Source organism: Lynx rufus, unplaced genomic scaffold, assembly GCF_022079265.1.
Source record: "Lynx rufus isolate CCGP_SWC_20201006 ecotype Redwood Valley unplaced genomic scaffold, mLynRuf1.p SCAF_6, whole genome shotgun sequence".
NCBI classification, from domain to species: Eukaryota; Metazoa; Chordata; class Mammalia; order Carnivora; family Felidae; genus Lynx; species Lynx rufus.
Window position 1 is genome coordinate 6,629,702 of NW_025814878.1, and position 15,708 is coordinate 6,645,409.

A 15,708-nucleotide genomic window follows, 5' to 3' on the forward strand; every position below is an offset into this window, starting at 1 on the left:
GGATTCTGTATTTGTAAGTCTGTGGTGACATCCCCCCACCTCCTATTTCCACAGGTGATTCTGTTGTATATTTCTTGTCTGAGAACCACAGAGACAGAGTATTTCAAATTGTTTTCAATATGTACATCCCTATTTAAAGTATACACCCCCCTAAAGAAAACAATCTGGGCCATTAATTTTGAATTCTAATTCCAGAAAGTTTTGCTAAACCAAGGTGTCTTGTATTTAAATCTCCCATTAAAAAGTAGTAACCTTGATTTCTTTTGAAGTGGAAAATTAAAATTTTAGTGCTTAAAAAACTTAAGTTATAGTTTAAAAGATGTTTTATATAAAACCACAGCATCCTCAATTAAGGAAACATTTATAATTCTCTGCCACACTGCAGTATTTATTATATTTACAAATATTTAGTTTTTAATTTTGCCTATCTTAAAAATGAATATAAAGATACTTGCTTCTCCTCTTCTACATTACGTAAAACATTTAAGGAGAAAAATTTTAATGTTTCCTTTCTCTGAAAGTTAAAAGCCCTTAAAACATTTTATTAATATAGCACCCCATAAAGTAATAATAAAGGCACATAAGGTATAACAAAATTATTTTTAATTGGATATTAAAATTTACTTTTTCTTTAAAGTTGTGCCCATTTGAAATATATACAATGACCAAAAAACATCAAAATGTTCTTTAAATCACTCAATGAATAAGGGATTATATATATATATCTATATAAAGTTCATAATGAATACCGCATTTCTTTGATTCTAAGACACCATTAGATTTGACATTTCCGAAATAGGATGGGTCTTGTAATCACTGGCATGTCATGCTGGAAACAGTTTTTATTCCTGAACGATGCTTCTTACAATAAATGGCACCTTAGATCTGATGAACAATGGTGTTTATAAAAAAAATACTTTTTCAAACTGAAAGAGGTAAGTTTTTCTTTTTGAGTGTAATAAAACTGACCCACCCCAAAACAACCTTAAACGTGTGGCTCCATAAACTATAATCTTTTATATGAGTGAAAATGGCCAATACATTTAATGAGACCACTAAATTATCAGGACAAAAGAAACTCTGGTAAGAATGTAATAGCTTAAATAATGAACAAATGTTATCAATTAAATATTATTTAAAGTCATTTCCAGAGTTTTAAACAAATAATTTTATACTATTCCACCTTCCAATGCTAAACATTTCCCATCCTACATACTGAAATAAATTTAGCATTCCACCTACAATGTGCTGCAGATGACTGCTGTGCTGTAAAACAAGTTTCTAACTGCAATATAAATGATCAAAGTGCACTGTATGTATTTATGCTATAAACAGAAGCCAATGATTAACGAAATGTTTAAAGGCAAAAAAACATTTAGAAAGCATCTACTAAAACTGTAGTCTATTATACTGAGAGTCATATTGTTCTCTAACACATCACAAATCAAGACACTATTGATTTGGTGGCTCATGTAGATACTGCCTGCAGCACTTCGAACAACTGTACTCAAGTGGTCAGGTCACTCCTTGCTATGTCTACTGGCTAGTATTCTAGTGACAGCACTGGGATCAAACGCATCAAAAACACGATAGGTTCTACGTCAAACTTAATCAAAGACAATTTCTCTCCATCATTCAAAAAACTAGTGAACGTAAATATAAACTTCGGAAATCCAGTATAAGGATGAGTAATATCCTTTCACTTAAATACTATACTACAAAATAAGGACAAAGTGAGAACAAGTAGACATAAATTTTTCTCAACTATTTTAAGAGTGTCACACACTCCCAAGATAGGTTTCTAGATACACTACTGACAACTGATTAGGTTAACTGTCACCACCAGAATCTTCAAACCAGTGCGATGCTTCTACATATTTTGTTTTCAAGTTTACACATGAAGGCCCAGCAGTGATTAAAAACTTGGGATCAAAAGTCACTGAAAAGTCTACATTTTTTATTGCTACTTAATCCAAGTGAATATCACTTAATTTTAATAATGGTAAATACAACTAAAGTAGTTTGAAATCCCAGTCAATATAATTTCCTTAAGGACAAGGCTAATCATTCCTGAACGTTAATACTTTGCACCACTGTCACAGTTTTTCCTGTTACCCTAAGGAAAAGATCTGAAACCAACTCAAATTACTGGACTATATTGAATTACCTTAAAAATAAACACCAAATTTCCACGTTTACCCACTTTTTCACATAACAAAAGTAATAATGTACTATTTCTGTTCAGAACCTTTAAGAAGAAATGACTTGATTTTTGGCCAGGAACCAACCTTAAAGCTCTTACAGCTGTTTAGATTATCAAGAGGTAAGCCAAACCAATCCCATTTTAAATTTACATTTAAATCCAACTTTACAGGGCTGGTGTGTTCTATCCTTATTTTAGGCAGGCTTGACAAATGTAGCTTAAGAATTTTAGAGAAATAGAGCAAATGATGAGTGGCTGGGAATGCATAGGAAACAAAAGGACTATTCATAGGACCAAATAAAAGCCTTCATTAGGAATGAAAAATAAAAAAACACCAATGGTTTTTAATATATGTATATATATGTAAAACCCAAAGGAGAAACAAATAGCAAATAAATGAAAATTAAAAGCAAAAATAAATAAATAAATAGGAAACCAATCCCCAATTTTTCTGCTACTCAGTTTACCTTGGAGGCTAATCTGAACAGTGTTACCCACAGCCTACAGAACACATGATGGACACTTTGTTCCTGAAATATAATGTTTTTAAATCCATCAACACCTCTATATATTCTGTGCAATTAAGAAATTCACCTCAGGCAAGTGACCGATAAGTACTTTAGTACTAGCACTATCTATGCAGAATAGCAAATATAATGTGAAACAAAGCAATGCAAGCATTTAAGTGAATTCTGGCTCCATGCTAACTCTGGCTTCATGCCTAACTATGTTAAAAAAGAATTGCCAAACTGTCAATGCATTTCTTTACAATATTTCTTATTTTACCTTCATAAAGGCTAAGAGTTTTGACTATGAGCATTGTCAATTAGCCAAATTTCTCTAATTTTCTATCCAATTTTAAAGAATATTTTATAATCTAAACTATCAACTATTTTTCTCTGTATGTACATGAAGACAGACATACAGAGAAACAGAAAAATCTACATAGGATTTACACAATAAATATATACAGATATTACATACATACTAATGAGACTGCATGATTTTTATATCAAAGTACATGTTTTTCCACCACACAGTTCTTCATTGTTATCAAGAGTAATAAAAAAACTTCTGCAACAACTAAGCACATGCTGCTAATGATCCAACGTTTTAAGAATTTGTAGATTAAAAAAATACAATTCCTAGAACACTGTTATCAAACAAATAAGTTTTATTGGCATCTAAAAACAAAATTCACCCAACATTGAAACGTACTTTAATATTTATGTTGTTTTCTTTTTTTTTTTTTTTTTTCTTTTTTACTCACTGCAGTATGAGGAACAAATCACAAACACTTACTTTGGAGAAACAGAGACCATAGTGTAGATTTTACAAAATCACTTTTTAAAATCTCTGTATTGTGCTCCTCAAATATCTAGAGCCAGTCTTTGCATAAAATATCACAGCTTTGTCTATTACTTTAAAATTCTGCAGCAGCCTAAAGATATGGATAAGATATACCACCACTTGCTATTTTGAAATATATCTATTACCATATCCAACCTAATGGTAGTATCTAAAAAAATTCTTTCTTCCATAGGAAGTCTCTGACAAGCTGTTATTCATTTCCTTGAAGTTAAAAGAATCTGGGGGCAACATTTATATTTTATCAGAAAAATAAAAAAATGTTTACCTACCATGTTCATATTAAGAACAATGTCTATACAAGTCAGTTGTACAATTATTTTAAGAGAAAGGTGAACATGAACATCAGATTAACTTAATTCTGGCAGACAAAAGTGAACAACTATGGTCCAGTCAGCCATTAATCTATTACAGAGAGATGACAACTTTACAAAAGGTATCTTTTACCTACTGAGTGATGATTATGTCCCCTCAGTTTCTGTGCTTTCTACCACTGGTTCACTTTCTATATCAGCAACTGTGTCACTCTTCTCCTTGTTTATTTCACTTGAAGATGTCAGTTTTTCATAAAGTTCAGGATCATTCTGTACTGGTAAAGGCGGTGGTTGGGCATGTCTCTCAGTATTTTCACCGTTAACCTGAGGCACGTTATCACCTTTTCGTTGAGAAGTGGCCCCTTCAAAAAAATCAAAAACCCGAGCATGAGGAGGGGGGACCCAGGTGTTTTGAATTCTATCTCGTCCAAGACGGTTTCCATTAATTTCTCTGCAGAAATCAAAATCTCTGTCATCCCTATCCCTTTGCCTCTCCCAGGGTCTTCTGCGGTCATCAAAATCTCTGTGAACTTCTTGTCCAAATCCTCTGTTCCAAGGACCACTTCTAGGATCAAATCGATAACTTCCAGACCGAAATCGACCTCTTTCTTCATGTAAGCCTTTTGGACCACCATAGACAGGCAGAACCCGATGTTCTCTCTCATCAAAATCTCTGTGCCCCCAGGGCTTCTCTGGATTAAAGCCAAAGTGGTCTCTTCGACCAAGATGATCTATGCCTGGCCTCACAAGATTCTCTCTAATATCGACAGGAGGTCTTCCAAAATGATCCCTACCATCTAACGGAGGCCTTCCAGGACCTTCTCTTGGATCTATAGGCCGTCCAACCACATCCCTAACATCCACCGGGGGAGGTCTACTAATGCTTTCCCTGGCTTCCATGGGAGGAAACCGGTAATCTCTATCTCCTTCCTGTTGAATGTTATCATTCCCGAGTGGTATCCTTTTCTCTGGATTAGTAACATTGTCTACACTTTGTCTTCCAGGAACCAGAAAAGGTCTTTCTGGCTGACTAAAAATATCTCCTGGAGGAAACGGACCACGGGGTGGTGGATGAAGAGCTGAATCAAGTACCGACGGGGGAGGGATTCCCCGCTGGGGTGGGATTCCAGGCTGTATTAAAGGGAATCTTGGTCCAGGTGTCTGTGGTATTAGTCCCGGACGAATGTCTAACATTGGCATTGCAGGCATCCTTTGACCAGGGAGATTTAAAGGGGGTAAGTTTTGAGGCCCGGCTGGTGGCTGTGTTCCCAAAAGTCCAGCAGTGTTTGGAACATTTGGTGGCTGTACTCCTATTAGTCCCGAATTATTAGGAATATTTGGGGGTAGCACTCCCAAAAGTCCAGAACTACTTGACACAGTTGGTGGCTGTAGTCCCAAAATTCCAGAGTTATTTAGAATATTTGGTGGCTGGGGTCCAATAATCCCAGCACTACTGGAAACATTAGATGGCCGGACTCCAATAATTTCAGAATTACTCGACACATTTGGTCTTTGGACTCCCAAAATTCCAGAATTGCTTGTCACATTTGGTGGCTGTCCTCCTAAAATTGCAGAGCTACTTGAAATATCATTTGGAATCACTAAAACAGAAAAAGGAAAAATAACACACATAAAAATCATTCATGTAAAAGGAAACTATATTTATAGTTACTAATGCTTTAATTTCCCAGTAGTTAGTCTAGAGTTAGCTGCTTATATCCCCCAACAATCAAGATGCACTAGATACTAAACAAAACTTAAAGCTAAAATTACTATGCATAGTGAAATTTAAATATTAAGACATAAGTGGGGTGTTACCTAAGATCTTTACATAAAACATTTAAAGGTGGGTTTTGTTTTTTTTTAATGTTTGTTCATTTTTGAGAGACAGAGAGAGAGAGCATGAGTGGGAGAGGGGCAGAGAGAGAAAGGGAGACACAGAACCTGAAGCAGGCTCCAGGCTCTGAGCTGTCAGCACAGAGACTGACGTGGGGCTCAAACTCATGAGCAGTGAGATCTTGACCTGAGCAGAAGTCAGATGCTCAACCGACTGAGCCACCCAGGCGCCCCAAAACATTTAAAGTTTAATAAAAATGTCAGGTATTGTAGTAATTCTCCACCTTTAACAAAAGTCTTTCTAAAGCACAAACAAATTTTAATATACTAACAGTGCTGCCATAAAAGAGGACTGGCTACTTTGAAATATCATATTTCTCTTTTAGACCTGGCTGAAAAATACCGGAAGAAGTAAGTTATTTATACCTAATCTCTGCTTGTTCTAATCTTTCTCTAAGGATACATATTCTGTGAAACTGTATTTTGATAACAACACATTGATGCAGTCCCAATAGGCCAAAAAAAAAGGGAAGGGAAAGGTCTTCAACATGCCAAAATCTACACTATCCTGAACAGAATGCCAACTTTTTCTAACAGAAATTTTAGGAGATAGTGATCTCTTTTGAAACATTGCAACACTTCAATACTGGTGCACTGAACTGGGTACAAATGTGCAAGGCATCTCAGAATTAAACACCAATGTAGAGGAGTAGTGCTTATGATTTAATTTGTATTTCTGGGGAATCTGTTTGTTTTACCTGATCTGGTGTTTTCAGCAGAAGGAATCTGGTGGTCTATAAGATGAGGTACTTTTTCTTCAGGCTCTGCTTGTTTAGTTGGAGGATTAAAAACATTTCCAGCTGGCAGAGCAGAAGTAGCAAGATTGCTGGCAACAGAACCACCCGGTAAAACAAGACTACCAAATCCAACATCTTTCACGGTTTCTGGAGTCATGGATAATGGCGGCTGCACTAAAGCTGTTTAAAGAGCGAGAAAATATATTTCAGATTTAATTAGGCAAGCAAATCATGTGTTAAGTTAAAATATTAACTATGACCAACACTGCCCTTGCCAAAGTTTTCAATGACTTCCTCTCCTCTCTCCCCAGTTTGGTAAGACTACTCAGTTACTGTGACATACTGAATTCTCTTCTGGTCCCTCTATTCTATTTATAATGAAAACTAACTTCTCTCAGCTTGTCTGTTTCATTTTATGGCATCTCTTTATTACCTAGCACATTATATAATAATTGATGCTCAAAATGACAAATCAGTCATCATGAAGAGGCTAAGTTACATTTAGAAAGTTTTACTTTTTTTTAATCAGGGAAAACAATTTTTGGAAATATTTTAAAGTGTTTAGTAAAATATGGACCAGTACTTTAGAAGTAATACAAAAAAAATCATAATTTCCAAGAATGTCAGTACATGAATTTCTGAATATACAGAAATGATTCATGCAGAATGACAAATACACACAACAATACGAATCTGCTCAAACCCCCTGAAATTATAATGTACTAATGCCCTTACATTCTCTACTTTTGTCAAATGAGGTTAGAAACCCATCATATAAGTGGTAATGTGGACTACAAATAAAAAGGTATGAACATTCCATGTTTTAAAATTTTTTTTCCAAAAAAATTTTTTAATGTTTATTTTTATTTTGAGAGAGAGAGAGAGAGAGAGAGAGAGAGAGAGAGAGAGAGAGAGAGACACACTAAGGGCAAATGGGGGAGGGGGGGAGGGGGGAGGGAGGGAGGGGGGGAGAGAGAGAGAGAGAGAGAGAGAGAAACAGACAGAAGGAGACACAGAATCAGAAGCAGGCTTCAGGCTCTGGGCTATTAGCACAGAGCCCGACGGCGGGGGCGGGGGGAGGGCTCGAACCCATGAACCATGAGATCATGACCTGAGCTGAAGTTGGACACTCAACCGACTTAGCCACCCCAGAGCCCCATGAACATTCCATTTTATTTTCATTTTTTTTAACGTTTATTTATTTTTGAGACTGAGAGAGACAGAGCATGAATGGGGGAGGGTCAGAGAGAGAGGGAGACACAGAATCTGAAACAGGCTCCAGGCTCTGAGCCATCAGCACAGAGCCTGACGCGGGGCTTGAACTCACGAACCGCGAGATCATGACCTGAGCTGAAGTCGGACGCTGAACCGACTGAGCCACCCAGGCGCCCCAACATTCCATTTTAAAGAATGAGTAGAAAACTCTGTTAAGTGTATATGTCATTTATATCTTTAAAAAAACCAGAACTAGAGGAATATAAAATCACAACTAAGCCATCAGAATTTTTAGTCCAATTTATGTCACAACACCATTACATCATTTATTTGGGAATTTTAAGAACTGTTTTATCCTCACATTTTGACTCTAACTTATCTGGACAAACTGCTAGCACATAAGAGAGCTATAAAATAGCAACAAAATCACCTGCAATCATGTGTAGGAATTATGAGAATTAAACAGTACAGTGTGAACAATGAGGACAGTACCTGGCACATGGCTATATTTCTCCTTCTCCATTAAACTGATCCCAGATTTTCTAAAATGAATAAGCTAAGGAAATGACTGGGGGAGGTAAGCTCTAGGATGAGTCTCTGAATGCTGAATTCAAAAACGGCTTCTAAATACTTGTCTAATTTTTTGAAAAAATAAACAATGCTTCCTAATTAACCAACAATAAAAAAGAAGGATCCTAATCCTGTTTGAACACTAAAGGAGAGAAAAGAAGTTATAAATATAAGGGAAGTGGGTTACAGGTAAGTTCTCTATCATATAAACTCCCTTTACAATAAAATCCTTTGAACCAGTAATGGGCCAGAAAGCTAAGAAGTTCTCCAAAACTCATGTAGTTGTCTCAAAAGGATAAAAAGGCAACATGAAAGGTCTCTTACTCACTAAAGATAAAACAAATTGAACTTCAAAATGAAAAATGAGTGCAACTGCTCTAAAGTAAAAGTCTATTAATCCACAAACATTACAGAAACTGAAGGAGAAAGAAGTGAAAGGGAAAGGTAGAGAAAGAGAAGAAGTAAGAGAAAGCCTCTTCTCCCCACTTCAGTCACTGGATATCACTAGAAATGCCCACAGAACTAAACTTGTGCTGAAAAATGGCACTTAGGGGCAAGAATTTAGCATCTACCACAGTTCTCCCATACAACTGTACCTCAAGATAAGTAACTACTACCAGCTGGTACGAGAAAGATTTCTTTAGTAAAAAATTCTAGGTAAGAAATGTAGAAAACTTACAAAATTCAAAAGATTACCACTTTGCAAACAATGGAAAATAGATTAAAAAGCAATAATAATCAGTGGATGAAAAGATCAGATGAATATTGGGAGGGATTTTAATGACCAGGTTCCATTTTCTGAATGCTCTGATCCATCTTAAAATCATTAGAAGTGGGATAAGAAGAAACTGAATGGCAAAAAAAACAAAAACAGAAAAAGAAATTGCATGGCTCCTGATGTGATATAATATCAAGTCTATATAACACTCCACCAGGTAAATATTGTTGCTAAAAATGTTGGAGCAGATCCTTGGCAAACCTTTGGTACTAAAAAACTTCCTATGTACAGAAAAATCCAGAAGATGCAGGAACAAATTCAATACCACAAAGGAGCAAAAATCAAATCCACTGTTTGGGATCTTGCATAGAGAAGTGAAGTGTTTCTTCAGTAAATCAAGATTAAAAAAGAAAGGAAGGTCTAAGCAGGACTCCTCTAGATTGAGATATTTAATACACAAAACAAAATCACACAAATGTGATCTGGGGCCTCTTCTCTGAATTTCAACTAAAACAAACCAGTTATAAATGACATTTTGAGACAACAGAGCAAATCTGAATATGGAATGACTATCATATAATAATGTTAGTTTTTTGGAAATCATTTAGCAAAAAAAAAGTATTTTTCTAAAAACTTTCATAATAGGGGTGGCCTGGGTGACTCAGTTGGTTGGCTAAATGTCCAACTCTTGGTTTCAGCTCAGTTGATAATCTCAGCCCACATGGGGCTCTGTGCTGACAGTGTGGAGCCTGCTTGGGATTCTCTTTCTCCCTTTCTCTTTGCCCCCCATCTGCTTATGCACACTCTTTCTCTCTCTCTGGAAGTAAATAAATGAACTTTTCAAAAACTATGCTTTATTAAAATAAATAAAAAATTAAAACTTTCATAAAAAAATTTGTAATTCACAAGAATGAGAACCAACAGGTTAACACTACCATGAATAAAGAAAAGTCTCAAAGTAGGAAACTCACATGTTGGTACTACTGGTGGAATAGCAGGTGGCGGTACAACAGGTGGTGGAACTGGAGGTGGCATGAAACCTACAAGGGAAAAAAGGACCAGAAATAAAAGAAGACTTACTTCTTTTAACTCAAAGATTTCAACAGCTATACGTGAAATTCTACATTCTTAAAACAGCTTTCCACTACTATGACCTTTTATTTGTGAATATACCATTTAAAAAATCACTTTTATGGGGCGCCTGGGTGGCGCAGTCGGTTAAGCGTCCGACTTCAGCCAGGTCACGATCTCGCGGTCCGTGAGTTCGAGCCCCGCGTCGGGCTCTGGGCTGATGGCTCAGAGCCTGGAGCCTGTTTCCGATTCTGTGTCTCCCTCTCTCTCTGCCCCTCCCCCGTTCATGCTCTGTCTCTCTCTGTCCCAAAAATAAATAAACATTGAAAAAAAAAAATCACTTTTATAAACACTGTCTTATATTTGATCCTTAATAAGTTAGGAACAGAAATTCTTATCACTATCACTTCCTATTTATTTGCTCATTTGTGGAAGTCCTATGGCACTCTCTATGATGCTGTACAATCAAAATTAACATAAGCCAGACAACCTGTTTTGTATTTTAGAATAACTGCATGGGAAATTAAATATTGTATTTCCTTTTTTTTTTTTTAATTTTTAACGTTTATTTATTTTTGAGACAGAGAGAGACAGAGCATGAATGGGGGAGGGTGAGAGAGAGGGAGACAGAGAATCTGAAACAGGCTCCAGGCTCTGAGCTGTCAGCACAGAGCCCGATGCGGGGCTCGAACTCACAGACCGCAAATCATGACCTGAGCCGAAGTCGGCCGCTTAACCGACTGAGCCACCCAGGTGCCCCTAAATATTGTATTTCAAGCTGCTGATAATACTATATGCAATAATGTTATTTATAAAATGTGCTGCTGTATTTCTTTGCTATATATGCTGTTTATGTGCTAGATCAAATTATTCTAATAACCTTGGATGTTACTATATTATGCTTTGAGCATTGAAATAAATCTTCAACTTAAATATTGACTTTTAATAAATTTAAATGTCAAATGATCAAACAATAAATCTGTTTCCTTGCATTGTTAAAATATAGAACTACCAGTGGCACCTGGGTGGCTCAGTTGGTTAAGCGTCCAGCTTCGGCTCAGGTCATGATCTCGCCATCTGTGAGTTTGAGCCCCATGTCGGACTGTGTTCTGACATGACAGCTCAGAGCCTGGGGCCTATTGTCTTCTCTCTCTGCCCCTCCCCTGCTTGCACTCTGTCTCTCTCTCTCTCTCAAAAATAAATAAACATTCCAAAACATTTTTTAAAAAATACAGAGCTACCATTAAATTCAATTAAAAACAACAGTGGCTAAAGGGGTGCCTGGGTGGCTCAGTCAGCTAGTGTCTGACTCTTGTTTTCAGTTCAGGTGATCTGATTCATGGCTCAGGAGATTAAGCTCCATATCAGGCCCTGAGCTGACAGTGCAGAGCCTGCTTGAGATTCCCAATCTCTCTCTCTCTGTGCCCCCTCCCCTGCTCTTGAGCATGCTCTCTCAAATTCAATAAACATTAAAAGAAAAGGTGGCTAAAAATACTGTGACTATCAACAAATAAATGCTAGACAATGATACTACAAAGTCTATGTGATGATATGAGTTAATCATTGAAAATTATCTTCTGAAAAAAAAATTTTTTTTAAACAAATTTTTTAATGTTTATTTTTGACAGAGACAGAGCACAAGAGGGGGAGGGACAGAGAGAGAGGGAGACATAGAATCTGAAGCAGGCTCCAGGCTCTAGCTGTCAGGACAGAGCCCAATACAAGGGCTCGAACCCACAAACTGTAAGATAGATCATGACCTGAGCCGAAGTTGGATGCTTAACCAAATGAGCCACCCAGCTGCCCCTGAAAAAAAGTTTTAATTCAGATTTCAAATACAGAAAATAACTGACAAGAGTAATCTTCCAATCTTTAAAATATAAAAAGATAAAATACTTACAAAACCTGCATTAATTTCAAATTATGTATTTAATTATAATGTGAAAATTTTATGTTACATAGCAAATAAATTACAACCATTCTCAGACAATGAATTTATTTTTGGCCTTGTTGACAGTTTTAGGAATTCTGTACAATGGCTAAGAACTTAAATTATAGAAATCAAAGTACTTCTTTTCTTACAATATGCAAATCCATGAAGTTCAAAGAAAGATAAAAACAGCTTTTGGAAAATAATATATATCATTTAATCCTTTGTGCTTTCCTCTCATTCTTCTAACCTCCCATGGGCTAATACTAAAAACTCTATCTCTAAGCTATACAAGCTATTATTTATATTTAATTGACGAGTGTCAAGTAATCTATAGTTTCTAAACTAGAAATGTTGATTCAACAAACTTTTATCAAAGATTAGGTCAAAAAAAGTATTACAAATTCAATTAGCATTTTAAGATACATTATCATTTCTAATGTCAAAATGAAAACCTAATGATTTTTAGGAATAACAATCTATATACATTAATACATACTTCCTGATGTATGAGTGGTAACTACAGACAATTCTGATACCAAAAATTCAATATGAACTTTAAATTATTTTAAGAGTACTTCAATGCTTTTAAAGGATTCCATTTTTTTCTCATCTGTGCTTCTTAAAGTGTGGTCCTCCAACCACGTGCATCACCTGGAACTTGTTAGAAATGCAAGTGTCTTGCCCCACCTCAGACTTGGGGAAGCAAAAGGAGGCCAGGCCCAGGACTCTACTTTAACATGCTCTCTGAGGGACCCCTAACGTATGCTAAGGCTTGAGAAGTGATGCTCTATATAGCATTTTAACCTGGAAAAATAACAATTTAAATGATATTCTACGGAGAATACACATAAGATGAAAAGTCCTTACCAGGAGGTGGTTGTGAAGGGTTAAAACTCGCTCGCAGAAAAGGAGGTGGAGGGATTGGACTGAATCCAGGAGGAGGAACCGGCATGGAGACCGGAAATGCTGGTGGAACTAAACTAACTGTAGGCACAGCTGGCGCCACTGGAATCTTTTGTGAATAGAAAATAAAAAGCCCATAAATTATTCTATCCATCTGCAATGAATACATCTTGGAACAACTAGAAGTAACTTATTTCTATTTCTTTCTAAGGAGGTAACAAAAACCACTGTATTAAGTCGTCTTGTTATTTTCCTTTTTGCACACTTGTAAGTGACCCTAACTTAAAGTAACAGCAAGGCAGTATTATCAACAGATAGTATACATAGAGGCTGAAATCTATTTTACATTCAAGTGATGTACAGAAATGGGCACCGACCTGAAGAGCGAATATCGTGATCAGTTTTCAGCTGCCATCCCCCACTAAGTTTATAATACCTACATATGGTAAGCAACCTAACCATTAGGAAACCTGTCAGTAACAGTTTCAAAATGGCTTGAATTTCTCTTAAGTTAATTTTCTACTCCTATCATAAATATTTTATACTCATCCTAGGTACAATAATTCGCAAATATTTACTTGTACCATGGGTGTACCCCTTTCCTAAATTTCACATTTCTCAGTGGTCTATTCAACATCTCAACTTCGTTGTCTGAAAGACTCCAAACTTCACATGCACAAAACTGAACTCATTGTCCTGCCCCTTCTCAGATAATGATAACTTCATCTTCCAATTTTGCAAACCAAAAACCTTGCCTCTTCTCTTTCTCACAACTCCAATCTAATCATGCCATGAAGTCCCACTCAACACACCATCACTATACCCCGATTATCTGAGCACTTCTGATTCCCTGCACTACCAACAGTCCACGAGTCACCATCCGCTCTCATCTCAGTTGCTCCAACGGTCTCTTCACTGGTCTCCCTGCTTTTACTAATGCCCACTAGTCTATTCTCAAAATAATAGCCAGTACAATCCTTTAAAACCAGATCTTTTAAAACCTTTAAAGCCAGATGAAGTCACTCCCATCTTCAAACTTCTGCAACAGCACCCCATCTCAGAGTGAAAACCAAAGTCCTATCAGAGATCACACTCCTGCTAAGCTGCTTCTCATTCACTTCACTCTAGCCCACTTACTATTCTTGGAAAGCACCAAGCACACTCCTGGCCTAGAGCCTTTCACTGGCTGTTCCTTTTGCCTGGAATGCTCTTCCTCAGGTAGCCACATGGTTAATTCCCTCAGCAACTGTTGCCACATTCTCAATTAAATCTACTCTGACCACTTAAAATGATAAGCACCTGTCCAGGTACTCCTGACAATCCTTATACTCTCTCCCTTTTCCTTCTATAATATCTCACAAACCCACTCATCTTGCATTTTCTGTCTCTCCTACTGAAAACCAAAGCTGCATAAAGGCAGGGACTTGTGTGCTTTTTCCCCACTGATGTATCCTTATCCTGGGTGCCTAGAACAGTGAATGTCATAGAAGCAGGCAACAGCATGTCATAAATGAACATTTAAATATATAGGCCACCATTTCTAAAAATAATTTCTTTTCCAAAAACTGTTGGGACTAAACTGCTATTTATTTTATTTTGGACAATTTCTTCCAAGTTTTATAAAGTAAATACATGAGTAAAAACAGAAATGTAAGACAACACATTAATAATAACAGAAACATCCAGCACTAACCTGTAACATAGCAACAGGTGGAGGAAAAACCTCTGCCTGGGTTGTGACCACTGTCTCCTTTTCAACTGGAGTTGGGCTCTGAGTTGTCTGGACCGTCTCTTTAACAGGTTCTGAGCTTTTCACAGTTTCCCACTCTAAACAAAATATTTGAAATTGATTCCTCTGTGTAGGTGCAAAATTTTCACTTTATTTCTGTGTATACATTTACTTCATCTCTAAGTCCTCCATGTACCTTGGCACATCTTTAAGATGTGTCCACAACTATAAGGGCCAACCTAGGTTTTGCCCAGATAAATCTGATGAGAACACCAAGGAATCCAAAGCAGCATGACACATGACAGAAACGAAAGACACTAAAATATTTAGTCTAGAGAGACCACTTAGAAAGGACATAATAGATACAGACCTCAAAGACTATCTGATATAAGAGGAACCAATCTTATTCTATATTGTGTCACAAGATACAAGGGGAGACCAACAAGGAAGGTATTATTAACCCAATAAAGAAAAATCTTTCAGGGGCGCCTGGGTGGCTCAGCTGGTTAAGCATCTGACTTCGGCACAGGTCGTGATCTCGCGGTTCGTGGGTTTGAGCCCCGCGTCGGGCTCTGTGCCGACAGCTCAGAGCCTGGAGCCTGCTTTGGATTCTGTCTCTCCCTCTCTCTCTCTACCCCTCCCCTGCTCATGCTCTGTCTTTCAAAAATAAATAAATGTTAAAAAAAAATTAAGGAAAATCTTTCTAAAAATATAGTTGCGCAAAAATAAAGCAAAGAAGCTCTCATCATTCCTCCAATGGTTCTCCATCTCCTTCAGAATAAAGATCAAAGTCATTATGATGACTAATAAGACTTTATATGACTGCGTCTCTCTGTACACCTCTCCGACTTCACCTCCTCCTCATTTGTCTCTAACTTTGCTCAAACCATGCTGGTGTCTTATAATTTTTGAAGAGACTTTGCACTTACTGTTCCCTCTGTATAGAATGCATTCTCTCCAGAGAGCTCCACATCTTACTCCTTCAAACATCACTCTCTCCATTAGATCTTCCTCAACTATGTAAAACTGCATTGCTCCACAGCAATACTGT

At 36.9% G+C, this 15,708-nt stretch overlaps 1 protein-coding gene across 8 annotated transcripts in view; it reads right to left on the reverse strand.

Moving 5' to 3' along the window:
* SCAF8 (SR-related CTD associated factor 8) overlaps positions 1-15,708 on the reverse strand; it is a 239,137-nt gene that overhangs the window by 143,810 nt on the left and 79,619 nt on the right. For 7 of the 8 annotated variants that reach the window (XR_006966251.1, XR_006966250.1, XR_006966249.1 and 4 more), the window contains 5 exons: positions 14,622-14,755; positions 12,893-13,037; positions 9,993-10,061; positions 6,480-6,698; positions 4,019-5,486 (listed from right to left, as the gene is read on the reverse strand). Coding sequence is in view for 3 of the 8 variants with exons in the window: in XM_047102746.1 (XP_046958702.1) it covers positions 4,033-5,486; positions 6,480-6,698; positions 9,993-10,061; positions 12,893-13,037; positions 14,622-14,755 (2,021 nt within the window). In the remaining 5 variants the exon portion in view is untranslated. Of the gene's footprint in view, positions 1-3,359; positions 5,487-6,479; positions 6,699-9,992; positions 10,062-12,892; positions 13,038-14,621; positions 14,756-15,708 lie in introns of those variants that run through there. The other variant, XM_047102743.1, reaches the window with a different exon arrangement.